At 38.6% G+C, this 27,805-nt stretch overlaps 1 protein-coding gene across 3 annotated transcripts in view; it reads right to left on the minus strand.

Annotated features, from left to right (window-relative positions):
• Nucleotides 1–2,525: 2,525 nt before the first annotated feature.
• LOC140726036 (NSFL1 cofactor p47-like) overlaps nt 2,526–27,805 on the minus strand; it is a 65,820-nt gene continuing 40,540 nt past the window's right edge. For all 3 annotated transcript variants that reach the window (XM_073041937.1, XM_073041934.1, XM_073041945.1), the window contains 3 exons: nt 25,063–25,200; nt 23,095–23,253; nt 2,526–4,726 (listed from right to left, as the gene is read on the minus strand). In XM_073041937.1, coding sequence (XP_072898038.1) covers nt 4,564–4,726; nt 23,095–23,253; nt 25,063–25,200 — 460 coding nt within the window. In that variant the 3' untranslated portion in view covers nt 2,526–4,563. The remainder of the gene's footprint in view (nt 4,727–23,094; nt 23,254–25,062; nt 25,201–27,805) is intronic.

Below are 27,805 nucleotides of genomic sequence, written 5' to 3' on the forward strand. Positions count from 1 at the left end.
GCACAAATGCCACCCAGTTGGAAGAAAGTGATAATCTCAGCTATACCGAAAGAAGGCAAGGATAAAATGGAATGCGGGTCATTTAGACCAGTATCTGTTCTTAATGTAGATTATAGGTTATTTACCTCCATCATGGCCAAATGATTAGAGGAGTTTCTACCCATACTGAGACATAACGATCAGACAGGTTTTATACGACAATGCCAGACACAAGACACAAGGATACTTCACATTATGGATCATATACAAAAAAATAAAATCGAAGCAATAATGATAAGCGTGGACGCTGAAAATGCATTTGATTCGGTTAATTGGAATTTTCTTTACAGAGTTTTACATAGATTTGGTTTCCAAGACACAATTATTAAAACTATACAGACACTATATGACAATCCTACTGCTAGGATTAAAATCAATGGATATTTATCAAACAGTCTTACCTTAGAAAGGGGCACGAGACAGTGTTCTGCATCATATCTGGAACCATTAGCTCAATACATCAGACAAAATGAAGATATCAGGGGAATTACTATTAAAGGGACAGAGCATAAATTGGCTTGTTACGTGGATGACATTTTGATCTATCTAGGGCAAGCAACATACTCTTTGTCTAAATTGATGGAATCCTTTGAACAATATGGTCAATTATCAGGATACAAGATCAACATAGATAAAACCCAATTATTTTCATATTACTATAGCCCACCAAGAGAAATTGAAAGTCAATACCCCTGGACATGGCACACAGAATCTTTCAAATATTTGGGCATCATTATGCCAAAAGATTTGGCAAAATTATCAGAATATAATTATCAGCCTTTAGATAAAAAAATTAAGGGAGATGTGGCAAGATGGAACCTGATTCCTTTTTTCAGTCTCAGTTCAAGGATTGAGTCTATTAAAATGAATATACTGCCCAGACTGTTATATCTCTTTCAGACCCTACCAACAGAGATGAATCAAAATCAATTCAATGAATGGAATCAAGGTAATCAAGGTATATTTGGCAGGTAAAAGGCCTAGAGTTCGTCTCAAAACTTTGCAATTAGCAAAGGAAAAGGGGGGATGGGGCCTACCTTCTCTTAGAGATTATTATTTTGCAGAACAGTTGAGAGCTGTGATATGATGGTGCAACCCATCATATGACGCTCAATGGAAAAACATTGAGGAGCAGGTACTTCCCATCCCCATACAAGCAATTTTGGCTGATAACAACCTGCAAAGGTACATAAATACTATTGATAACCCATGGGTGAAATTGACTCTTAAAATATAGAAAACTACTATAAAATATAATCTAGAGGGAGATATTGCAATTCTTCAATGGTGTGCATATGACTCAGATTTTACACCAAATAAATTGGATGCTAGATTTAAGGACTGGACAGCTAAAGGAAAAACAGTTCTTTGCAACATAAGGAAAGAAGGAACACTTCAGTTTTTGAAATGCTTAAAGAGAAACACTTATTAGAAAAACAAGACTTTTAATCGGTATTTACAGATGTGACAATATGTTAATAAGATGCTCCAAGGCAAATACATGCTTGATAGAGCTCTTTAGAAAAGCATATAATTCAGATAATGGTAGTAGAATCATTTCAAGCATGTATAAGGGGTTGTCAAATCTTAAAACACATTCCACTTTACACATTAAAACAAAATGGGAGAAGGAAGGAGGGATAATTATATCTGAGGAAGAATGGAAAACCATATGGAGATATCAATGGAAGTGTACCTGTTCACAGAAATGGAGGGAGTTTGGATGGAAAAACTTAATATTTTATTACACCCTCTCAGAAATCCCATTATGATAGTAACCTCCCTGTTTGCTGGAGAAATTGTGGAAATCAAAATGCAAATCATTATCATATTTTTTGGGACTGCCCTGTTATCAAAAACTATTGGAGGGGGATACACAATACCCTACAAGACATCTTTAAATGTGAAATACCCAGAGAGTAAGACCATATATTTTGGATATATACCTCAAGAATGGTTGAAAAGAGATAAATATTTAATGAATATACTGTTGGTGGCTGGCAAAAAGACTCTTACTAGGAAATGGTTATCACAGCAGAGCCCAACTTTAAATACATGGATGGAAATTACAATGGATATTCACAAAATGGAGAAGATAACAGCATCTGTTAACCATAAACTGGAACAATTTGATTCATACTGGGAAAAATGGTTTAACTACATAATGCCTCATAGGCCTGATTTTATTCTCACAAATCAATGTTGTAAAAAAAAGAGATCACTCCCTACTTGTACATAATTCTTTCCTTTTGCTTGTTTTTTCTTTCCACTCTTTTCTATAAGTGTACACCCGAGATAAATACTTTGTGATTTGTGATATATATGTACAATGTCTGAAATACATCTTATGGAAATATTTGATGAACTTCAATAAAAAAATAAATTACAAAAAAAATCTCAACACTAAACCAAACTGTACCAAGGAGAATACACATTTTAAGCACCCAGATGTTCAGATCCTAGTCAAAATATTGTAATACAACAGGTTATATAATCCATTCAGGATCAGATTTATTATTATTGATATATGTCATGAAATTTGATGTTTTGTGATAGCTATACAGTGCAAAACATAAAAACATTACAATAAAATAAATACATTGTGCAACATAGGAAGAGCGAGGTAGTGTTCATGGACTGTTCAGAAAACTGATGGTAGAGGGGAAGGTGTTTCTAAAATGTTAAGTATGAATTTTCAGGCCCTTGTACTTCCTCTCTGATCCCAGAAATGAAAACAGGGCATGTCCTGAGTGGTGAGAGTCCTTAATGATGGATGCCGCCTTCATGAAGCACCGCCTTTTGAAAATGTTCTTGATGGTGGAGAGGATTGAGCTGGTGATGGAGCTAGCTGAGTTCTACAACCTCTGCAGCTTCTTCTGATCCTGTGCATTGGAGCCTCCATACCAGGCAGTGATGCAACTAGTCAGTATACTGTCCATGGTACATCTACAGAAATTTGCATGAGCCTTTGGTGGCTTTCAAATCTCCTCAAACTCCGAATGAAGTATAGCCACAGGCAGGCCTTCTACAGAGTCTTGGCCCAAAACATCGCCTGTTTATTCCTCTCCCTAGATGCTGGGCTCCTCCAGCATTTTGTGTGTGTTGACTTCCTAATGATTGTATCAATATGTTGGACCTTGGATAAATCCTCTGAGATGTTGAGCTCAGGAACATGAAACTGTTTACCCTTTCCACAGCTGACCCCTCAATGAAGACTGGTGTATTGTCCTCTAACTTCCCCGGCCTGATGTCCGAAATCAATTCCTTGGTTTAGGCAGGAAAACAATGATCTGACCAGGATCAATAATAATAAGCTTTGGTGCTGAATGCCCTGCAACCCTCTATTCTGAATACTTATTACTTCCTGTGGCTCTCTGCATCAGCAATAAATTCACCACTCCCCTTTTTTGATTTACCACAGAAATCCCTTAGAATTTACTTTATTTTAAAGAGAGAGTTATCCACCAAATGTTGGGCATGGCCTTAAGGGTCAAGGACAGTCTGTTATTGTATGTTAATATATTGTATTTGTAAACACAAACTCTATGCTAGAATTTGCATATTATCAGTGAACTCAACCTTTCAACTTACTTATTCATGAAACAGTCTTATGGGTATTTCTATTAGATTTTCTAATGAACATAATCATGGCTTCTGAGCAATTCCACCAGTTTCTGTTTTTTTAAATTTCACTGTCATAGTTCACTTCAGGTTTTGTTTTCTACATTTTTTTAAAAGACCATTTGCTTGTCCCTCTGAGAACCAGAACTTTTAAACATTATTTTATTAATTCAATAGTTTAATTAAGATTATGCCTTGTTTTGAAATTACTACATTTCTTCATTCAGGTTTTAATTTTAAAAAGAGTCTCATAAGTTGTTGCAGCAGTCATTTTTCATGTACTATTTTTGAGAGCTGGTAACATTCATTTCATGGAAACTGCTAGAATACGAACAGAAGCAACATTAATCATGACATATGTTTTAAATACATGAAGAACAATTCATTCTATAAATAACATTGCCAACAGGATGCTTTTTTTGAATTTTATAGCTCTCACATCAGGATATTCTAAACTTGTATACAACCTTTAACATGCATAATTAAGTGAAAAACATCATCTCCAGATGCAGGATTAAGTTGTTTTTCGAAAATAATTTAAGTAAACCTTTCAGAAACAGTAGTAGTTTTAAACAAGGATTCAATATTAATATAGCTTGAACATTTCACTTACTGATAAACATTTCTAGATAGCAATACAGACAAGGATTTACATTTGAGAATTAGTAGTTTTGCACATAATAATAGTTCATTTCATGTTTACTTCATTGTTCCCATTAGTTTTCCACAGGCAACGAAGATAATCCCTTGCTGCAAACCACAGCAGACTTCATTTATGTGCTAAAATGGTTAGGAATATAATGGCCATTTTATCAGTGTTTGCCATTCAGCTCAGTTTCAGTGCACTGAAAGATTTGCAAGCTTTGTTCAATTCTGTATGGTCTTACATAATCTAAAGTGAAGTTACTTCAAACGCTGAACAATCACCGCATTTAGCAAATTGGCTTCTTGCAGAGTTTGCTCTTCATCTGTCAGTTGTTTATTTGGAAATGTGGTCATCAGTACAAAGGAGGCAGCAGCAAAGACAGGATGATGTTGAATAATAAACTGGCGGATATCACTAATTCTGTAATTAAAACAGAATATTCTGATTAATTCACAAGTTCAGAAACTATCAACATTTACTGAAAGAAAATTGATAAATGCATCCAATCCAAAAATCTATTATACCAGAACTGGCATCCAAAGACACCAGTATAGATAGAATACAGGGTGACTGGCAGGAGTGGGAATAAAGGGGGCCTTTACTGATTGGCTGCCTGGTGGTGTTCCACAGGGGTCAATGTTCGGACTGCTTATTTTCACGCTATATCCCAATGATTTGGATGATGGAATTGACGGATTTGTGGCCAAGTTTGAAGGCGATACAAAGATAGGTGGAGGGGCAGGTCATGTTGAGGAAGCAGGATTGGGAGTATGTCCAAAGAACTGCCAGATGGAATATTAGGTAGGGAAGTGTATAGTCATGTACTTTGGTAGAAGGAATAAAGGCGAGATTATTTTTTAAATGGAAAGAAAATTCAAACATTAGAGATTGAAAAGGACTTGGGAGTCCTCATGCAGGATTGCCTAAAGGTTAACTTGCAGGTTGAGTCAGTGGTAAGGAAGGCAAGTGCAATGTTAGCATTCATTTCAAGAGGATTAGAATACCAAAGCAATAATGTAATGCTGATGCTTTATAGGCATTGGTCAGACCAGACTTGGAATTTTGTGAGCAGTTTTGGGCCCCTGATCTGAGAGGAATAATAAACCAACTATAATGGGATGGTGGAGCAGACTCAGTAGGCCGAATAGTGTAATTCTGCTCCTATGTCTTATGGTCTAACTGCTTGATATTCAGGGACACATCAGTTAAATGAGGAAATGTGCCAGGAATTGTATATTCTTTATTTCCAGTCTTAAGGACTGGCTTGAAGTAATAGGTTGCTCGTTAACTCTTAAAGTCTCAAACAAAATATGTATTAGCAATCAATCCATTTTGAAATGAACAAGTCATTGGACAAAATCATCCATTACCTTTTCAGAGCTATATTCATTACACTGAGCCAGAATAGGTAAGTTGTGGATGACATCACATGAAAATATCTGCAATGATATCAGTCTCATTAGGAGAGAAAAAAGGCGACTTCCTGGTTGAGCACGGAGTGAGTAGGTGCGTGTAAGTGTGGCTCCCGATTTTTATTGAAAATCTACCTGTTTATCTTCGTCGTATGAATATTTAACATTGTGAACAACCCGGGATGTTGCTGGACACTGACATGGCAAACAAAATGCACCTTCGAAGTAAAACTGGGGAAAAAGATAGCGAAGCCTCGAGCAAGAAAGCTGATGTTACGGTAATGGCGCCGTTGCAAGCTGCTGGACCTGCGCTACCCGATGACTTGGAGAGGCTTCGCTTAGTACTTCTTACTGACATGACGCAAGCGGTGCATTCTGCCCAAAAATGAGAACTTGAAGATGCTTTGTCACCAGTGAATGCTACCATGGAACAAATTACGTCTTATTACGAGTCACACGACGAACGCATTCGTGAGGTTGAAGATGGCCTGAATGATTACAGTGACCGACTGGCGAGCGCCGAGGCCGCCATTGCAGAGGGAAAACGCATTTTTGAAGGGGAAACCAGATGACCTCGAAAATCCGTCGCAGAGATCCAATTTGAGAGTGGTTGGCATTCCTGAAAACTTGGAAGGTTCGGACCCTGTTAAATTTATGACTGAGTTTTTTGACGAAGTGCTGGGAACAAATTTCTTCCCAAGGCCTCTCATACTTTCGCGTGCTCCCCGAGTCCGGCCTAAACCATCCGGTGTCTCTGAAGCCAAGCAAACGAGGCCAAGAATGTTCCTGGTTCTCTTTCACTTCTTTCAAGATAAGCAACGTATCATCAATAGACGGAAGCAGGAGCTGTATTTTCGCGGACATCGCGTGTTTTTTCATGAATATTTTAGTGCGGAGCTGGGGAAAAAACTAGCAGCTTTCAAGGAGGTGAAATCCCTGCTTTACGGGAAAGGGGTCAAGTTCAGCCTCTTGTATCCTGCCCGCCTCCAGGTCATCTATGAAAGTAAAAAGCACTATTTCGATACACCAGAGGTGGCCAAAGAGTTTTACCATTCGCACTGGGGAGAAGAACGAGAAGAGCAATGACTTTTTTTTAAAGGTTATTCATGCAGCATTGAAGGGTCCTCCTGCCGACGCAAACTGTTAATCTTCGCAATTCACTTCTTTGATCATTTTTTTCCAGTTTAATTTGTGGAACGCGATCAGGTCAAACTGCTATGCTGAGGAATCTGATGAACAAAAACTTTCAACCAGCAAAATGTAAATATTTGGTATTTGTATCTCTGGGGTTCAGTTTCCTAGTTTTTTCTGTGTTTTTAATGCTTTGCTTGACCTGTGTTATCTGTAGCCTATATATATATTAAAGGTAGAATAAGTGTTGATATAAATTCTAAGGAGGGAAGCCACCCTAGATTAGATTGAAGGTTTGGTTATATGGGGAACGCTTTGGAAGTTTTTTGTTTGGTAATGCCTGCGATCATCCTCCGTTGGGGGAATAGATCTAGGTTTCAGGGTTTAACTGTTTTTTCTTGTTTGTGTAAAGGGGTGGGGGGGAGTGTTTTGGGGGATTACCATGGCAGTTTATTCTTTTGTGTGTTACAGATTGGCCCGACTTTCTTTTCATTGTGTTATTGTGTGCAGCTTGTGCCCTCGTACTGTTTTGGATTGTGGGCCCTGTGTGTCTTTTGATATAGTTAACATGAGTGCTGCTGATGGAGGCCACCCTGTGAGGTTTATTTCTTGGAATGTAAAGGGGCTCAATGGTCCTGTTAAAGTTGATGAGAGCTAAAGTTTTCTCTCATCTGAAACAATTAAAAGCAGATATACTATTTCTACAAGAGTCACATTTAAGAGTGGAAGACCATAATAGACTCTGTAAAGCATGGATTAGTCAGGCTTTTCATTCCAGATTTAATAGTAGGTCCGGGGGTGTGGCAATATTAATCACCAAAAGTACGCAGTTTACACCATCTGATGTAATCAGTGACCCTAATGGTCACTTTATTATAGTTTCTGGATTTCTCTTTCAGATACCTGTCATTTTGGTAAATATTTATGCCCCTAAATTGGGTCAAAGTCCACTTTGCAAATAAGGTTTTGTCATTAATATCTAACCTGAATACACACCAGCTAATCTTTTCAGGAGATCTGAACTGTGCTATTGACCCACTGCTTGATAGGTCTAGCTCTAGAGGAACATCTTCTGGTATGGCAAAGACCTTCTCGATGTTTATGAAACAAAATGGTTATATACATCCTTGGAGATATTTGAATCCATCAGTTAGGCAACCCTCTTTCTTTTCTCATGTTCGCCACTCCTATTCCAGGCTAGTCTATTTCTTTATAGATAGCTCCTTGATATCAATGATTAGACAAATTGAGTACAGTGCTATAGTTATATCTGATCATTCACCCGTGAAACTGGACCTGTGTTTTCCTTTAAACATTAGAGAATAGCCTCTGTGGAGACTTCATCCCCTTTTGCTTTCCAATGAGAAATTTTGTAGTTATATAATCGGCTAACATTGACACATTCTTCGAGACTAACAAAACTGAGTCAGTATCGTACTCTTTACTTTGGGAAACTTTAAAAGCTTACTTGAGTGGTCAAATAATATCTTATACTTCACATGCCAATAAAGAGCGTAGGAAGGAAATGCAAGTGCTATCACAATCTATTTTGGATCTGGATAGGCAATATTCTGAGGCACCCACTGCGGAATTATATAAAATCCGGGCTGATTTGCAAGCAAAGTTTAATCTTCTATCTACAAATCTATCAGAACAATTAATTCTTAAGACATGTGGCCTCTATTATGAATACGGTGACAAGGTGAGCCAGCTTATCATCAGTTGAAGCGTCAAGCTGCATCACAACTTATTCCCCAGATAAGAGACAAGCACCAAAACTTGACAGGCAATCCAAAAGAGATTAATAACATGTTTGCAACTTTTTATTCCTCTCTGTATACCTCAGAGTTTCCCTCAGATATAACTAATATATAACTAATAGATAATTTGGAAATACCAACTATTGAACCATAGGAGGTGGAAAATTTAGATCGGGTTCCTGGGCAGGAAGAGATTAATAGTGCCATTATGGCTATGCAGAGTGGTAAGTCCCCAGGTCCTGGTGGTTATCCGATAGAATTTTATAAGAAATTTAAGGATAAGCTCATACCGGTTCTTCTAGAAGTGTTTCAGGAATCTTTGGAGAATGGTTCCTTACCCCCCCCACTCTTTCACAGGCATCTATTTCACTTCTTCTTAAAAAGGACAAGGACCTGACTCAATGTGGATCATATCGCCCCATCTCACTTTTGAAAGTGGATGTAAAAATTTTGGCTAAAGTGCTTGCATGCCGTTTAGAACGCCCCCTTCCCAAGATAATCTCAGATGATCAAACAGGTTTTATTAAAAATCGCCATTCTTTTTTTAATATCCATCGACTGGCTGATGTGGTTTATTCAACCCAGTGATACTGCAAGCCCAGAGGTTGTTATCTCCTTGGACGCGGAGAAGGCTTTTGATAGAGTGGAGTGGGTATACTTGTTTAATGTTTTGGAGAAACTTGGATTTGGCAGAATATTTGTAGCCTGGGTTAAGCTATTATATCACTCGCCTTTAGCGCGTGTACAAATTATTTTCGATCTATTAACACGTGGCACTTGCCAAGGCTGCCTATTGTCCCCTCTTCTTTTTGTAATTGCAATTGAGCCTCTTCCTATTGCACTTAAGTCAACTACATTATTTCAAGGCGTTAGGAGAGGGGACATGGAACACCGTGTATCCCTATATGCTGACGACCTCTTACTTTATGTTAGCGACCCTGTAAGTAGCCGTCCTGCTATCGTGTCATTATTAGGTCAATTTGGAGCCTTCTCTGGCTATAAACAGAACCTTCTAAAAAACAAATGCTTTCCCATTAATAACCTGGCCCTACAGATCTGACAGGAATCTTTGCCTTTTCCTTTATCTCAAGATGGTTTTGTATATCTAGGAACACACGTTACTCGCTCTTTTGCATCTCTGTTTGAAGCTAATTACAGGCCTCAGGTTAGCCAAATGAAGGCTGATTTTGAGACAGTTTACCCCCTTACTATAGCTGGGAGAATTCAATCAGTGAAAATGACTATACTTCCCAGATTTCTTTATTTGTCCCAGTGCTTGCCAGTTTCCTTACCCAAGTTATTTCTCAAATCAGTCGACCAAGCTACAACCTTTATTTGGGAAAATAAGGTCCCAAGGGTTAATAAGCATATTCTCCAAAGAGGTTGTGACGTAGGTGGAATGGGCCTTCCTAGCATTATTCGTTATAACTGGGCATCGAACATTCAAAAGGTATTATTTTGGCTTCACCAGCCAGATATAAATTGGTGCCTGCTGGATACACGGCCTTGCCACTCCTCATCTCTCCAAGCTTCAGTGTATTCTTCCTTGCCATTGAAATCCTCTCAATTCACATCTAACCCAGTCGTGCTCTCCACCCTCAAAATCTTTAATCAATTTCGCTGCCCCTATAAGTTCACATCAGCTTCAGTTTTGGGTCCCATTCATAGAAACTATCTATTTCTTCCCTCCATGCTCGATTCAGTTTTTAGACAATGGGACTTGTACGGTCTTCTGCGCATTAAGGATTTGTACACTGGTAATATATTTGACAGTTTTGATAACCTGTGCAGTAAATGTGGCCTTCCGCATAATCATTTAAAAAAAATATCTGCAGATTCGCCACTTTCTCAAGGAAAAATTTCCCTCTTTTCTTGATCTACCACCTGCTATGTTGTGGGAAAAACTCACTCTTAGCTTTAATGATAAAGGGCTGATCTCTGTTCTATACTCTCAGCTGATGTCTTTGGGAGTTCAAGATGTAAATAAAAGTAAGACTAGGTGGGAGGATGACCTTGGTATGGATCTGGCTGAGGAATATTGGACAAAAGCATTGAATAGGGTTCATTCCTCATCATCATGTGCTAGACTGGGGCTCATACAATTTAAAGTTTTACACAGGGTACATTTAAGTAAAGCCAGGCTTGCTGACATATATCCCAGGACAGACGCTGGCTGTGACAGGTGTTCCTTCTCTCCGGCTGGTTTAGTGCATGCATTTTGGTCTTGCCCTCAGCTTGATGGCTATTGGACACTGGTTTTTAAAATTATCAGTCAGGTTTTGGGGGTGACACTGAGACCTTGCCCGCTTACAGCTGTATTTGGTGTGACAGATGATACTTTGGGTTTAAATGCAAACCAGTTGGATATTGTTGCATTTACATCGTTTTTGGCCTGTAGGAGAATCTTGCTGGTCTGGAAATCTGCCACTTTCCCATCTGCTGCTGCCTGGTTAGAGGACGTAATGTTTATTCTGAAATTAGAAAAGATTAAATTCACTTTGAGGGGGTCTGTGAAAAAGTTCTATTCAAAATGGGGACCTTTCTTGTCATATTTTGGGAGTCTTAAGGAATTACCTACTAGTTGAGGGCATCTGATTGTACTTGTGAAGTTGCCTCCCATTTAACACGCATATGGTTTACCTCACAGGATGGTTGATGAATTGTAATATGAGTGTATTTTGGATCATCTGACATGTTGTGGATGTGTGTGGGCCTTTGTCTTGAAGTAGTGTGGGGGTATGGCTGTGAAATGTCCATACTTGTATTTGTGAATTGTTGTATTGTAAATACATTAGCTGCCATGGTATGTTTGGGGAGGGAGGGTGAGGGGAGGTTTGTTTAGGGGTAAGATATAAAAGCAAAATGGAGGAAAACGTAATCCATTATGTATTTTGTATTGTGTCATTCCTTCAATAAAAATATATTTTTAAAAAAAGGAGAGAAAAAAAGGCAATGAATCCATATATCTTCTTCACCATCCTTATCAACCTTTGGCGTCACATTAAGGGAGGTTTGAACTTGTATCCCTGAATCACAGATCACAGGCAGATCCTTTTACTCCACCTTATGTCTGCATACCGCAAAGCTTATCCACACAAATCTCATGTACATATTAGGCCCATGAGCTTCTATACCCTTCCTAAATAAATTTCAAAGTATCATTATTGTGTCTACATCTATTGCCACCTCTGGCAGCTCTTTCCAAAAAAAACCACCGTCCTGTGTTACAACACGGCAACAATGAACATCGAACCTAGTCAGGTTTTTATAAACAAATAAAACATTTATTAAACACTGCTCAATAAAAAACCAAAAGTAAACAAACGACTAACTTAACGGGAAGTTAACTGCTATACCGCAACTCAAACAGTTCTTAAAGCGAGAAATGCGAACACAGTTCTTAAAAGTAGTAAAGAACTACTAGATTTTCCTAGCAGCAATGAATTCCTTGACGACGCGACGTTACTGCTAATCCCAGCCGAAATATGCCTTGCCTGAAGGATTTACGACGAAGGAAATAAAACTGCTTAAAGGAACTGTCCTTTCCTTGGCGAAATCCTGCTCCAGTCCTTTCTGCTCTTTAGCAGGGACTATCTCGGATGCAGGCTACTAATTCCTTCCGAATGAGGATCAAATAGGGTCAAACCTGTTTCACCACCAACAACACCAACTTTTCTCGATCCTTAGGGTTTTCCATACTTCAATAAATTCTTCACTCTCCAACTGGACTGCAAAAGTGGGAATCAAAACTGCCAGTGGTTTTAAAATCTGCCGGCACAACTTACAATAGAAAGTAGAACTCCACTTTAAAACAAAATTGTGTCATGAGACGAATACGCAGCATAATGGAGTCACTGACGAATTAAGCCATGAACTGGCCTGCGTCACAGCAAGGCATGCTCCTTTTATACCTGTTATACCATCACATGACCTCTCACTGGCGGGAAATTACATCACTCCACCATCACAAGACCATTACATCATGCCCAGCAGAGACTCAATTACATTATGGTCATGTGACAGTCACAAGATACCCACGGGGTATGTAACACTTGTGTAAGACAAACCCAGCCCCTCAAATCTTCTTTAAGTTTCTCTGCTCTCATCTTAAACCTGTGCCCTCTAGTTTTATACTCCCTGACTTGAGAAAGAGACTATTTATCCTATCCATGCCCCTCAGAATTTTATAAACTTTGACAGGTCACCCATCTACCTTCCATATTCCAATAAGAAATCCAACTTATCCAACCCCTCTTTATAATTACAACCTTCTATGCCCAGCAATAGCCTGGTGAATCTCTTCTGCTGCTCTAATGTGAGCTATAGCCTTGCACCTGAAGGCCTCATGTACATCAAAGCTTCTAAGTCCCCTGCCATTTACCCCATATGTTCAAACAGAATTTGATTTCACCAACAACACATACAAAATGCTCAGCAGGCCAGGTAGCATCTATGGAAAAGTGTATAGTCGATGTTTCGGGGTCAGACCCTTCATCCTGCTGTAGGGTCTTGGCGCAAAACGTCAACTGTAGGCCTTTCCAGCATTTTGTGTGTGTTGCTTGGATTTCCAGCATCTGCAGATTTTCTCTTGTTTCTTGATTTCACCAAGGTCCTTTTATTCTTTAATCTTCCTTATTGTCCTAACATTTACAGTATATTTCCAAACCTTATTAGGCTCCCAAAATACATCACCTCACCTTATTAGGATTAAATAAACTATTTCTTAACCCTTTTTCTAGCTAATTAATATCATCCTGCACCCTCTGACTATTCTTATCATAAATATTAGCACTAAGTTTTGTGTATTCTGTGAATTTACTAATCATTCACATTTAAGCCACTAACAGGAATCCCAGCATCAAACCCTGTGGTACACGATTGATCACAGGCTTCCAAAGACAAAATCAACCCTCCACAATTAACCTTCTTCTATTATCAAGCCAGTCTTGAATCCAATTTGCCAACATGACATGGATCCCATGGGCTCTTAGTTCTTGATCCATTTGGGACCTTGTCAATCTCTTACTGAACTCTATGTAAATCACATCAATCATGGTGTCCTCATTAAAATAAATTCCAAACTGACAGATTCTCCCACCTGCAAAGTTGATTATCTCAGGTCAATTTCCGTCTTTCCAAGTGATGATTAATCTTGCTCTTCAGAATTATTTTTCCAGTAATTTCACTACCATTGATAATAAATTAACTGGCTTTAATTACCTAGCTTTGTTTCCTAAAAAAGATTAGACATTTTTTGCCTTCAAGTCATCTGACAACTCATCTGTGGTCAGCAAAGATTTATACATCTCCAAGAGTGTCCCAGTTGATACAAAGACATTGTTGAATAAAATAATGCACATTACTACAGGTCCAAAATGTTTCATGAATTTCAATTAATTGCTATCAAGACAAATTGGAGACTAAAGATAACATTACTCAATTGCTAGATTAATGAGCAGTGTAGAGTATGACCTCATCTAAATACCTGCTCCACATTGGCACATGATTTTTTAAAAAGTGCCCATAAATCCCATCTTATCACTCAGGCCTCCAAACTCCACAGACTTGAAGAAATGAGCTGTCATTGTAGAAGTCACAAACACTGGTAGAAAATGTGAGTAAAGTTTGATGCTGAGTGAAACTGAAAATATTGGGCTACTTTTATAAATTAATCACAAAGACCTGCCGATCATTCCAGGTGATTTAACAGTGGAATAACTGTTCTTTCTCTTTCATCGGCAACAATCATAGCAGTGTCCAAGAAGAGCAGGATAAGCTAGCTCAACCACTTCCTGCCAGTGGCTCTCACATCTTCTCTGAAGAAGTGCTTTTAGAGATTGGGCATAGCCAGAATCAACTCCTGCCTAAGCAAGGACCTGGACCTGCAGTTTGCATATTGCCTATTATGACCTATGGCTTATGCAATCTCCCTGGTTCTCCAATCATCATTGGATCACCTGGACAATAGTAATAATGACATCAGGCTCAAAGTTTGAAGTAAATTTATTAGCAAGGTTTATGTATGTCACCATATACAACCATGAGATTAATTTTCCAGTAGGCGTACTCAATAAACCCCTAATAGAATCAGTGAAAGATCACACAAACTGGGTGTTCAACCAGTGTGCAAAAGACAGCAAATACAAAAAGAAAGAAATAATAATAAGTTGAAATACTTTGGAACATGAACAGGCTATATATACGTTGTCCCGATAGTAATATCTACAACTGGTGTCATCCCAAAGGCACTACACAATGGCATTAAACAATTAGGGTTATACAGCAATATCTATGTAAATCTCCAGAACGCCACAATACTGAGCACCGCTAAAATAGATTGAAAGTTCCAAGCAATTGACAAATGAGCAAGCTTGGCTTGGTTTTACCAGCTTGAGTTTAGAAAAATAAATAATTAAGTTGTAAACTCAGCCAGCTCTATCACGGTGCTAGTCTCCCTAGCATCCAGGAAGCCACCAAAAGGCGATGCCTCAAAAAAAGGCACCATTAAGGACACCCATCATTGCTGCCATCAAGGGGAAAGCACAGGAGCCTGAAGACACACTCAACGTTTGAGGAACAGCTTTTTCCTCTCTGCTATCAGATTTCTAAATGGACAATGAATGCAGGAACACTTTCTCAATATTTTTCCCTCTTTTGTTACTACATACATATTATACATAATATGTATATTAAATCTGAGATATTTGATTTCAAACAATCTTAGTCATTCTTGTGCAAGATATATTTCCAATCATTGGAGTGTATTCTTCCTGATGCCCATAGAACATATCCTCATCTTGTGATGATGAGATCTGGAGCCAGCTGGTGTTGGCAAAATCCAAAATAATTTTGGGGAGAACTTTGCAAGGCTTGCTAAGCTAGGAGTAATGTTTCTTTGTGGCATACAGAATCAGCTTTAATATCACTGGACTATATTGGGACATTTATTGTTTGGCAGAGCAGTACATTTTAGTACATAATAATAGAAACTATAAATTACAATAAGTATGTGTGTGTATACATATATATCTCAATCCCTGAATACCAAAGCCAAATTCTTCAACAGATTGTCTGAGGCCAACAACCTTCATCTGCTTCCTCAATGATACTTCCTCCATAAGGTTAGAAGTGGTGACATTCAGTTACAATTGCACAGGTACAATTGTACTTGCACTTCTTCAACAAATGAAGCACTCAATGCACACACACATCTAGACCAGACAGCATTCAAGATAGGCTAAGAAACAGCAGTAACATTTGTGCCATATGGCTGTCAACGACCAGCTATCTCTCTCGAAGCCAGGCCACCTACCCATGACAATTAATTGTAATGTTGTCAGCAAATCCATCATTTTTAAACTCTTTGAGATCATCCTCGTCAAGAAAATGATATGTAAAGGCAGTTTGTTGATTTGATAATCTGTTGCGAGTTACCCACCTGACAACCAAATCCCTTCCAGAAATTTCAATGCAAAGGTCAGGAGGTCGGTTCACTTTTCTGCATGACTGTAGTTCCAACATGTTCAAGAAACTTGACACCACAATGGACTAAGCAACTCAATTAAAATGGTACCACATTCACCACCTGAAGGATTTATTCTTCCACCACTAATGCAGTGGCTGCTGGGAGGACCATCTTCAAAATGCACTGAGTTACAGTACAGATTTACGAACGTCTGACTTACGGACAACTCATACTTACAAACCGAGGAAGGAGAACACCGTCCACTATTTAAGTCAGATCGCGACGCCGTCCGCCATTTTACATCGTTGCCGTTGACACTGTGTTGAGTGTTTAACTTTGTATTTGGCTTAAATTTTTCTTAGTAAGATTCACCCTGACCCCACCCCCTCATTCCGGTCGGCTGGTGGCGCAGTGAGATCAGCGCCGGGCTCGAGAACGGAGGTTCCCGAGTTCGATCCAGTGAGAGACTGCTCCCATACTGGGTTGATGTCGAGCTTGCAACTCGACCTCGTAAAAAAAAAACTGCCACCTCCAGTTTAAATTCCCACCTAATTATTGGAATACATACGTTTCTTAAGTGTTTCTATGCATAGAAAGTTAAAATATATACTATATACTAAGACAAACATTTGACTAACTGACGCTAATTAATACCGGATGTACTTGTTCTGACTTACGTACAAATCCGACTTAAAGACGGATTCAGGAACAGAACTCGTACGTAACCCGGGGACGGCCTGTACATGCTATCCTCGTCATATGTGTCTTCAGACAATGCGGATTCAGTTATGTGAGGAACCTATTTCTACCAACTACTCGTTACATGTGTCCAAAACTCAGAGTTATGCGAGGAGCACGCTTTCCCGCCAATACAAGTCACGTGCGCATGCCTCACAGTCTCACTCCCACCAATCTCGCATTGGTTTTGGCAACATGTGGATGTGCAACTTTTGTTGTTTTTACCTATAGGACTCCGCCTCCCGGTTACGGACATGTAAAACATTGTTGCTTCTTGTCTGCCTTTAATCTCTCCCTTTTCCAATTTAAACTTTGAAATTTCAATTTTAATCAGTCGGATCAGTTATAATTCTGGCTACTCTCAGAAGCGCCAAAAGAAATCCGGACCCAGGCAATGGAAAGTCCAAGAAAACAGAAGAATTCTCGGAGGAACCCCCTGGGTAAAGAGACTAGAATCTCAAATCAGCAATATCAGCATTGAGATAACTCAACTAAAAGAGAAATTCGAAGGAAAAGTCGACTCTTTGAGACTTGATCTTAAAGAAGTTAGTCGAAATACTGTGGATCTTTTTTCTCATTTGGAAAAAGCCCAACAATGGATCGTTGACCTAGAAGCTCGATCACGCTGGAATAATATTCCAATTGTCGGATTAAAAGAGAAATCAGAATCGGCCGACACACTGGATTATTTCGCAAAAATGTTTCAGTCTTTATTTCTGGAGGTTTGTTTACAGCCTTCAGATATCGAAATGGCTCACAGAATCGGCACTTTAAAATCTTTGGATTAAGGTAAAAATAGACATTGTACGCTTTCTCCATTTTAGAGACAAAGACCGTATTATTAAGCTTACGAGGAAAAAAAGACTTTTTCATTATCAAAATTCAAACATTCGTTTTTTTTGAAGATTTTCCATGTGAAATTGTCAAGAAGTGTGCTGAATTTGCAACTGCAATGAAATCAGCGTATGGAAAAAATTAGTAGAATTTTTGATCCTCGATTTGATTTTGAGAGAAGATGGGGTTCTTTTGCCAAATATTAACATTTAATTTGAATTAAGTTATATGTTATCCTTCCAATTTTTTTAATAAATATGAAATGGTGTTTGATGACTTTTTAAATATATATTTAGATGATGGTTAAATGTATTGCTCCGGGGGGTTGATTTCTAATGGGTGTTTTTTTTTTTAGTTAGTGGGGGGGGGGGTTTCCAGTTAGATGGGGGTTTTTTCCCTTCTTTTTCCTATATATAATTTTTTTCTCCATTTTTATATTTTAAGATCAGTTTTTTTTCTTCAGCTTTATTAGTTGTATACATATTAATCTGTTTAAGTTTTGTATCATTTTATAGCTGTTGAAGATTATATATCAATAAAAAGATTCTAAAAATGAAAAATGTTTTTACCTATGGTGCAGTGATTTTGTGCTTGAAATATTTAACTATGCCTCCTAAGCATCCGATGTCCAGTCCTGGGCCATCAGCCAAGTGGCAGAGGATGTGCACACCCTCAAGGGGTTTCCTGCCTTCACTGCAACTGTCCAGGATTGTGTGGCCCTGAGCCGTAAAATTGGTGGGGAAGGATTCGCAGATCTCGAGACTGTTGACGTGGTAGAACTCCTGGATTCTCATGATGAACAATTGTATGGATGACCTTCTGTGTTTAACTCAGACTGAAGGTGATAACGATGAAGAAGAAAGTGTTGAGTTGCAGGTAAAGGATTTTACAGTGAAGTAACTGGCAGAATTTTTTAAGGCTGTGGAACACTTGGCACAAATGGCCTTCTTCCCTACAAGCAAATTTATGCTGAAAAACAAAATGCTGTCAAGCAAGCAACCCTCACCACTTTCTTCAAACCGGTGTCATCTCCTGCTGCCAGCAGTACAGAGAGTTCCGTGAGCCTTCCTTCACCCCTTGCTGTGCTTGACTATCCTGACGACACACAACCATCCACCTCATCCATGTAAAGCTGCCTGATACCACAACAACCACTCATCTCCCGAAGCCAACACACATTTATTACGTAGAATATTACCTTAAATTGATTTAATATAATACGGACGTTGCCTTGTGGTATTGCTTTTGTGTCGTATTGATATGAAAACATGAATAAATTGCAGATAAAACATATTTAGGAAACCATCCAGAACGCATCCCTATTTTCTCCATTTAAATAAGTATTCACATTACGCATCGACTGCTAGGAACATATCCCCCGCATATAATGAGGATAGGGTGTATTTACCCATGCCACATCAACAGCATCTCTCAATTACTCATTGAGGTGTGTTATGAGTGATGAACAGACCTGATGGACAATGGGGTACAGAGTTAACCATCCCCCCTGAGAACCATGAACTATTACTGTTGTTATGCTGACCATGAGAAAGAGAGACGAAAAACAGGCAAGAACATCTGCGACAGATAAGAGAGAGAGGGAGATTGCTGATTAACTGTATTCTGACTCCTTTTGAATTATTTACTGTTTCGCTGCAAGGACAATAGTTTGCTCTGTTATGAAGGATGAACAGCTCTGATGGACAGAAGGGTGCAGAGTTGCAGAGTTGCCCATGTCCCCCCCCCCCCCCCCGGGAGAATCACAAACCATTATTGTTGCTATGCTGCTCATGAGAGAGAGAGATGGAAAAGAAAACATGCAAGAACATCTGCTACAGATAAGAGAGGGGAGAGAGACTTCTTGATTCACCGTATTATGACTTCTGAGAGGGTTATTTATCTTGTACCATTCTGTTCATTAACATTTCTCAGTGGACAGCCGGAGTGGGCTGGTTTGATGGACACAGCCATTCAAAATTGATTGACAACTGAGACCCCGTGAGTAAGGATAAAAGTGAGGTCTGGAGACACCCTTCAGACACACCAGGAGACACACCATTGAGCACTGATTGAGTGTTGGAACCCACGGGAAGGTGTGGGGCATCGGAGACCAAACAAAGAGATCAGTCAATTAAACTCACAGTGTTATAGCAGGGCCGGTGGGGACTTGTGTGTGTGTCCACTCATGCCAGAGTGACAAGTCCACCACAGAAGAACGGTCTAGCTGAAGGACAGAGGGGTCATAACTGAATGGCCACAATCACACGACGGATCAAGAACGCAAAGGAAGGTTTGCCTGACCGTAGCTGTTACATCTCACTCGCTCTCTATCTCTCTCTCCAATGATTACAACACAACAACCATATCTACCTCAGCACGTATGAACTGAACTGAACTTTATACTTTTATATGACAATTCATTATCCCCTAGACATCGATAGAGCTTGTTTATTATTGCTGATTATTATTCCCACACTTTTAGGTTTATTATTGCTAATGTGTATTATCTATATATTTGCATTATTGGTATTGATTTGCTTATTTTACTAATAAACACTTTTGAATATAGTACCACCAGACTCCAATGGATTCTTCTTTCTCTGCTGGTTAGACACCCAGTAACGGGGTACGTAACAGCTCGTTAACATTCCTCAGTGGACTGTAGGAGTGGCATGATTTAACGGACACGGTCATTCAGGATTGATGGATAGCTGAGACCCCGTTAGTAGGGATAAAAAGACAGGTCTGGAGAGACACCCTTCAGACACGCCAGTGGACACTGATTGAGGGTTGGAACCCACAAGAAAGGTGGGGGCTTCGGAGACCGAACCAGGAGATCGGTCAGTAAAACTCACAGTGTTACAGCAGGGCCGGTGGGGACTTGTGTGTGTGTCCACTCATGCCAGAGTGACGAGTCCACCACAGAAGAACGGTCTAGCAGAAGGACGGAGGGGTCATAGCTGAATGACCACCACAACAACGGTGCAACGGAATCAAAAGGCAACAGGAAGGTTTGCTGACTGCAACTGTTTAATGTCTCGCTCTCTCTCTCTCTCCAACGATTACAACTCAACAAGCATAACTACCTCAGCACTCATGAATTGAACTGAACTTTATATTCTATGACAATTCATTTACCTCTAGACACCGATAGAGCTTGTTTATTATTGCTTATTATTATTATTCCTACACTTATAGGTTTATTACTGCTACCTTGTGATATATGTATATTTGCATCATTGATATGGTTTTACTTATTTTTATTAATAAACACCTTTAAATATAGTACCACCAGACTCCAACAGATCCTTCTTTCTCTGCTGGTCAGACACCCAGTTACGGGGTATGTAACAGGTGTATGAACATTGCCACCTGCAGGTTGCCCTCCATCTGCCCAGCCTTGTATGGAAATACACTACTATTCTTTCATTGTAACAGGGTTTAAATCCTGAAAGCCCCAATCTACAGCAAGTGGAAGTACCTTTACGAGATGGACTGTAGCAGTACAGAATGTGGTTCACAACCACTTCCTCAACAGCAATAAGGGATAGATAATAAATGTTAGTCTTACATTGGAGACATTCAGAAAGCTCAGACCAAACTAGGTTTTAGGCACTTGCATGCAACACAATGGATTTCTCTTTTGAAGGTATACAGCACAGCTGATGAAATGAATGACCTCCTTCTGTGCTTTCCAACAGGCACCAAATTTTGTTCGGAGTCTCAGCTGGTTCAGGAATGTAAATGATCTATAGTGCAATATTTTCCAGGTGAAATATCGCAAGTGACATAAATGGACTGAAATTAAGAAGCACCACCATCCTGGTGACGTCTATATTGCACGTATGAGAAAAGAGGAGACGACCCAATTTGGATCGGTACATGGATGGTAGGGCTATGGTCCCAATGTAGGTGGATGACAGTAGGCAGTTTAAACTAGGATAGATGGCTCCATGGATCTGTTTCTGTGCTGTACACTTCTATGACTCTAAAATGCCAAACAATATTGATTAATGGATAACAATGGAAACATTCAGAATCTTATGCTCAAAGTTCAAAGTAAATTTATTATCTCATATATATTTGTCACTATATACAACACTAAAATTCATTTCTTGTGGGCAAAATAGAATAATCATACTAGAATCAATGAAAGAAAGCACCAACTGGGCATTCAACCAGTGTGCAAAAGACAAATTGTGCAAATACAAAAAGAAATAATAAATAAAGAAAAAGCAAACAAAAAATATCGACAACATGACATGAAGAGTCCGTGAGAGTGAGTCCACAGGTTGCGTTAACATTTCCATGAAGGGGCAAGTGAAGTTATCCCCTTTTGTTCAAGAGCTTGATGGTTGAGGGGTAATACTGTTGCTAAACCTGGAAATGCGAGTCCTGAGGCTCCTGTACCACTTTCTTATTGGCAACATTGAGAAAAAGCTTGACCAGGATAGTGGGGATTCCTGATGATGGATACTGGTTTCCTGCAACAATGCTCCATGTAGATGTGCTCAATGGTGGGGAGAGCTTTATCCGTGATAGAATGGGCCATATCCACTATTTTTTGTAGGATTTCCCATTCAAGGGCATTGGTATTTGCATACCAGACTATAATGCCGTCAGTCAATATACTCTCCACCATACATCTATAGAAGTTGGTCAAAATTTTATATATCATGCCAAATATTTACAAACTCCTAAGGAAGTAGAGGTGATGCTTTGCTTTCTTCGTAATTGTACTTATGTCCTCTGAAATGATAACACTGAAGAATTTAAAGTTGCTGACCCTCTCTATTTACTGACATTGTGTAAGACAAAGTTATGAAAGGCAAAGTGTCTGAATCTCAGTGTGAATATTTCTACAATGCTGGACCTTCTCCTTGGGTCATATGTACTATCCAAAGTGCAGGACCAGCAAGGTACATTTAAACAACACCAGCAACTTCCCTTCTGTGCTAGAACAAAACCCTTTAAATCAACAATATCAATCCTGTTTACAAATACTATAACAAAGAACATGATTTCTAAATATCTTACAACCTTCCATCTCTACCAAGAAAGACATGGTACAGTCAATTCTACTCAATAAAGCTCCAGCAAAATCACTGGTCAGATACCCTTTGGTAATAGTCTTTCAGGGTCACTTTAATAATAATCTCAGAGATTATTACTTAGCATTCCTTTACTAGTTTAATTATAATCTCAGATTATTATGCTGTATTTTCTACTTTGTATTGCTCTTCAGATAAAAGCTTGAGATCTGTTACACTGTAGATAGCTTGTATAAAAGAAAGCAGAACGTTAAAGTGACATTGTCAGCTCAGTCCTGCCGCAAGTGCTCCAATAATAAAACAAGAATTAGTTGACATAACTTTACTTCTGGATCTCTGCAAATCACATGAAAGATATTCTTTGATATTACAAAGTGAGACCCATATAATTCCTTACCTATGAGTTTGATTAAATTTCTGCACTAAGCGACTCCCATCTGCAAGACGAATTTGAACATTGGTAGTTGGCTCAGATTCATTCACGTTCAAAACATTAACGAAGTATTTGAATTCCTCTTCTGGGGAAGACGGAGTGCTAACTATAGTTGGAGTGGGGCTATATAAAAGAACAAAAGATGATTCAAGATTGCCACAGGCACAAAGCATTTTCTGAATAAGCAATAATTTTAAAAAATACAAAAAATACAAACAGTATTCCTTTAATATACATGAGACATGGATTATATTTTTAAATACTACTAGTCCAGAGTCTGGGTCAATCATTTATCTTCAGAACAGATAAAAAGCTGCTTTGACTTCCACCGGACATTGGAGGAATTGAGATAAGAAATATAATACTTTAAATAAGTAACACAGGGATAGATTAAAAATTAAAAGGGAAAAATACAAGAATCAAATACAGTAAAACAATGATAATCCACTATAAGAATGTATGGAAATAACAGTGTTTTAGTAGTTAATTCACCGGGTACTGATTCCTGTGCTTCTATTAATACATCAGTGCCTCTACTTCCATGCTCCCATGAACACACTGGAGCCCCAGCTCCTACACTCCCTTTAAATACATTGGGGCAGTTTCCCACACTCATTTTAAATGAACTGGGTTTGTTAGAAAATACATGATACTGATGTGTAACACTACTGAAAATGAAAAGTGAATTAAAAATGTAAGGGTGTTAATTGGAATAATATCCAAGAGTCAGAAAAATCTGCCAGACCGGCCCAAAACTTCCAGCATGCCAGATTAATGAAGTTTTACAACATAACTAATTCACATAAGAAATACTGCTCCTCAGCAAAGTAATTCATGTTAATACAACACACACAAAATGCTGGGGGATCTCAGCAGGCCAGGCAGTATCTACGGAAAAGAGTACAGTCAAAGTTTCGGGCCAATACCCTTCAGCAGGACTAGAGAGGGTCAGAAAAGAGATGAGGAGTTGAGTTACCTTTTAACTCTGACTCCATCTTTTTTTCTCCAGTTCTGCTGAAGGGTCTCGGCCCGAAACGTCAACTTCACTCTTTTCCATAGATGCTGCCTGGCCTGCTGAGTTCCTCCAGCATTTTGTGTGTGTGTTGCTTGGATTTCCAGCATCTGCAGATTTTCACTTAATGTTAACACAACTTATTTTAAAGAAAGACCCCTCCCTGAACCTAACATTATTTTTTTGACTCCATACAAAACTCCAGTTTTTAAACTCTTGTAAGTAAATGTTATGCATAATTACCATTTTCAAGAATCAGGACCCGAGTAACAATTGCTTCATATATATAGAATGAACTGCCGCAGAAAGTGATTCAGGCAGGTACGATAACAACATTTAAAATACATTTGGATAACTGCATGGATAGGAAGGATTTAGAGGAATAGTAATTGGGACTAGCTTGGTGGGCACCGTGGTAAGGATGGCTGAGCTGGGGCAAAGGAACTGTTTTCATGCTATATTACTCTATAACTAAGTTGGCTGTTGTTTTGATTTTTACTTACTTACTTATTGCCCATTACACCACAGGCTTTTAGGGCAGCAATAAAGCCTTTTTCCCCACTGCTGTTTCTGTAACAGTGTTTTTTAAAAACCAGTTAGAGTTGTTAGCCCTGAGCTGAGCCCCCGAACCTGGAGAACCAGTGGACCACAGTCTGGCCTCAACTCTTTGACGTGTTTGGCATGGGTGATCCTACCAAAAGTCAAGGCTCAAGGACTTGACTCCAGCCAACATAGCTCACGGGGTCATTGAGGCACACAAACCTCCAAACCCTACGGCAAGGTTGTGGTCCTCTTGGAAGAAGTTGATTTTTACCTTGGGGTTCATTGCAATTTTTTTTTCTAGCAACTTTCTAAGAAAATTCTATAGAGTTAATAATCTACAAAATGGAATATAAAAATGCCAGGTACTTGTTTCCTACCTTCCCAATTTTTGTCCATCTCCAGAAAATGCCTTAAACTTCAACTTGTGCTTTAAATATTCTTCACTTCTATGATCCTCCATATCCAAACTTACTTGACTTCTATGAACCAATTTTTGGAGCTCCGCAGGAATTTCCCTGGATAGAATGCACACAAGGAACAAAACTTAAATGCCTTAAATGTCAGACAAGCTTGAAGTTGTTGCAAACATGCCAAAGTAATTGAACTCGGACTGAATGAGCCATGAGGAGAATAGGACAAAAGTGAAAGAAGAATAGCAAGGGAAGGGAAAATAAACATTAGTAAAACAGATAGTACACCACATAATGGTCAAGGAAGGTTGACTGGACATGACCCATAGCACGTATGGTATAATGACAGGGAAACACTCAACAATAACCAGAAGTCGATGGGGACATTACGTGATGATGTAGGATCGAGACGTGGAAATCCAGCTCTCTCGTAAAAAACTAATAAATTAATGTTTAAGTGAAGAAAAGTTAGTAAATATTTTCTAAAAACTACGTCTAAACTACTCAGGATTTTCCTTAGATATGCCTCCTAAACAGACGCAGAAGAAAACTACTACTTTGAAGACAGTACAAGCTGGGCCGGCCACCATGAAGAAGCCTCGGACTCAAGTGCATCTTACCTCCGGCAATACAGAACAGGAATCAGCGGCAACACCAACAGTCTCCAAGAAGGAACAACAGGAACTGCGCGTGCGAAGGAAGGGGCATGTGCAAACATGAGCAATTTGAACTACAAATCCCAGCTACGATTGGAAGTGGAAGTGGAAGTGAAAGTGAATCCGAGGTGGATTCGGATTCTCTGGAACATACAGATGAAGATGAGGAGGTAAAAGAAGAACAACAGGAAGAGGCTGGAGGTGGAAGATCTTCTGGAGACATAAGAGAAGCTTTGGCACAAATAATGTATGAATTAAAAGAATTTAAAACATTAAAAATAATAAAAGATGATATTAAAAATATGAAGACTATGTTTGATAAAATGGTGAAAAAACAGGAGAAAATGGACAAGAAAGTTAAAAAGTTGGAAGAAATAACGGGAGACACTATTGATAGAGTGAATAAAATGGAAGATAATATTCTTGCCTGGACATCAGAAAGAAAATGACTGTTGGAAAAAATAGACCTGCTTGAAAATTTTAGTAGACGAAATAATATTAAAATTGTTGGTCTTAAAGAAGGAATAGAGGGAGACGATCCAATAAAATTTTTTCAAAAATGGATCCCGGAAAATTTGGAAATGGAAGAGGGAACCCAGTTGATTGAAATCGAAAGGGTCCACAGAGCCTTAAGACCAAAACCTCAACCTGATCAAAACCCACGACCAATCTTGATAAAATGCTTAAGATATCAAGATAAAGAAAAGATCCTGAAGGCAGCTGCCCAACGTGCCAGAAAGAGAAATGAGCCATTCATGATAGAAGGGAAAGCAGTTCTTTTCTATCCTGATATAAGTTATGACCTTTTGAAGAGTAAGAAGTAATTTAATCCAGCGAAAAAAGTTTTATGGGAAAAGGGTTATAAATTTATATTGCGCCACCCGGCAACACTGATCATTTTTTTGGATGACGGAAAAAGAAGATTTTTTACTGATCATCGGGATGCAGAGGAGTTTGCACAAGAACTCCCAAATATTCGCTAGACACAGTAAAGATTTAAAAGTGAAACAGATTAAAGATGAAGATGGGGACAATGAAGTGAGTTGATGGACATTAAGGACAGAAGAATATTTAAATATACTTTTAATTATATGATACAGGGGGAGAAAGGTAAAAATTTGAGAAATATTAATCGGGAGTAGTGATATTATTTTTTCTTCTCTTACATATACTTTTTTCATGCTACGGGGGAGCTGGGGGAACTTCGGATCGATCGACACGGGATTCACGTGTGTAATCATGGCGTTTGCCATGACCCGCACAATGGAGGGGGGTAATGTTGTGTTTTTTTTTCATTCACAACATTAGCAGGGGGGTTTTTATTGTTTTTTTTCTTTATAATCTATTTTTCTTTTAACTTTCTTTCTTTGCCTGGATGATCGGAGGGGAGACACATAGCAACATGGAGAATTTTAAAATAATTCCCCAAGGTACTACGAGAGTTGAAATATTATGTATTATTATAGATTGGAGTAACCCCGTTAAAAATAATGACTAATTTACTGAATTTTTAAAGTTTTAATGTTAATGGGCTTAATGGACCGGTGAAAAGAAAAAGAATTTTAACATACATTAAGAAAATGAAAATAGATATAGCTTTTATACAAGAAACACATTTAACAGAGATAGAACATCAGAAATTAAAGAGGAATTGGGTCGGAAATGTTATTGCAGCTTCATTTAATTCAAAAGCGAGGGGAGTTGCAATTTTGGTTAACAAAACTTTACCAATTAAAATACAAAATGTATTAATTGATTCTGCAGGAAGATATGTAATTATACATTGTCAAATCTTTTCAGAACTATGGACTCTTATGAATATTTATGCACCAAATGAAAACGATGTAAAATTTATTCGAGGCTTTTTTGAATTTGGCTGACGCACACGATAAAATATTAATAGGTGGAGACTTTAACTTTTGTCTCGACCCAGTTTTAGATAGGTCAACAAAGGTTGTTACAAAACCAAAAGTAGCAAAATTAACTTTATCATTGATGAAAGATTTAAATTTGATTGATATTTGGAGAAGAATTAACCCAAGAGAAAGAGATTA

This window comes from Hemitrygon akajei, chromosome 1 (genome assembly GCF_048418815.1).
Source record: "Hemitrygon akajei chromosome 1, sHemAka1.3, whole genome shotgun sequence".
Taxonomy (NCBI): Eukaryota; Metazoa; Chordata; class Chondrichthyes; order Myliobatiformes; family Dasyatidae; genus Hemitrygon; species Hemitrygon akajei.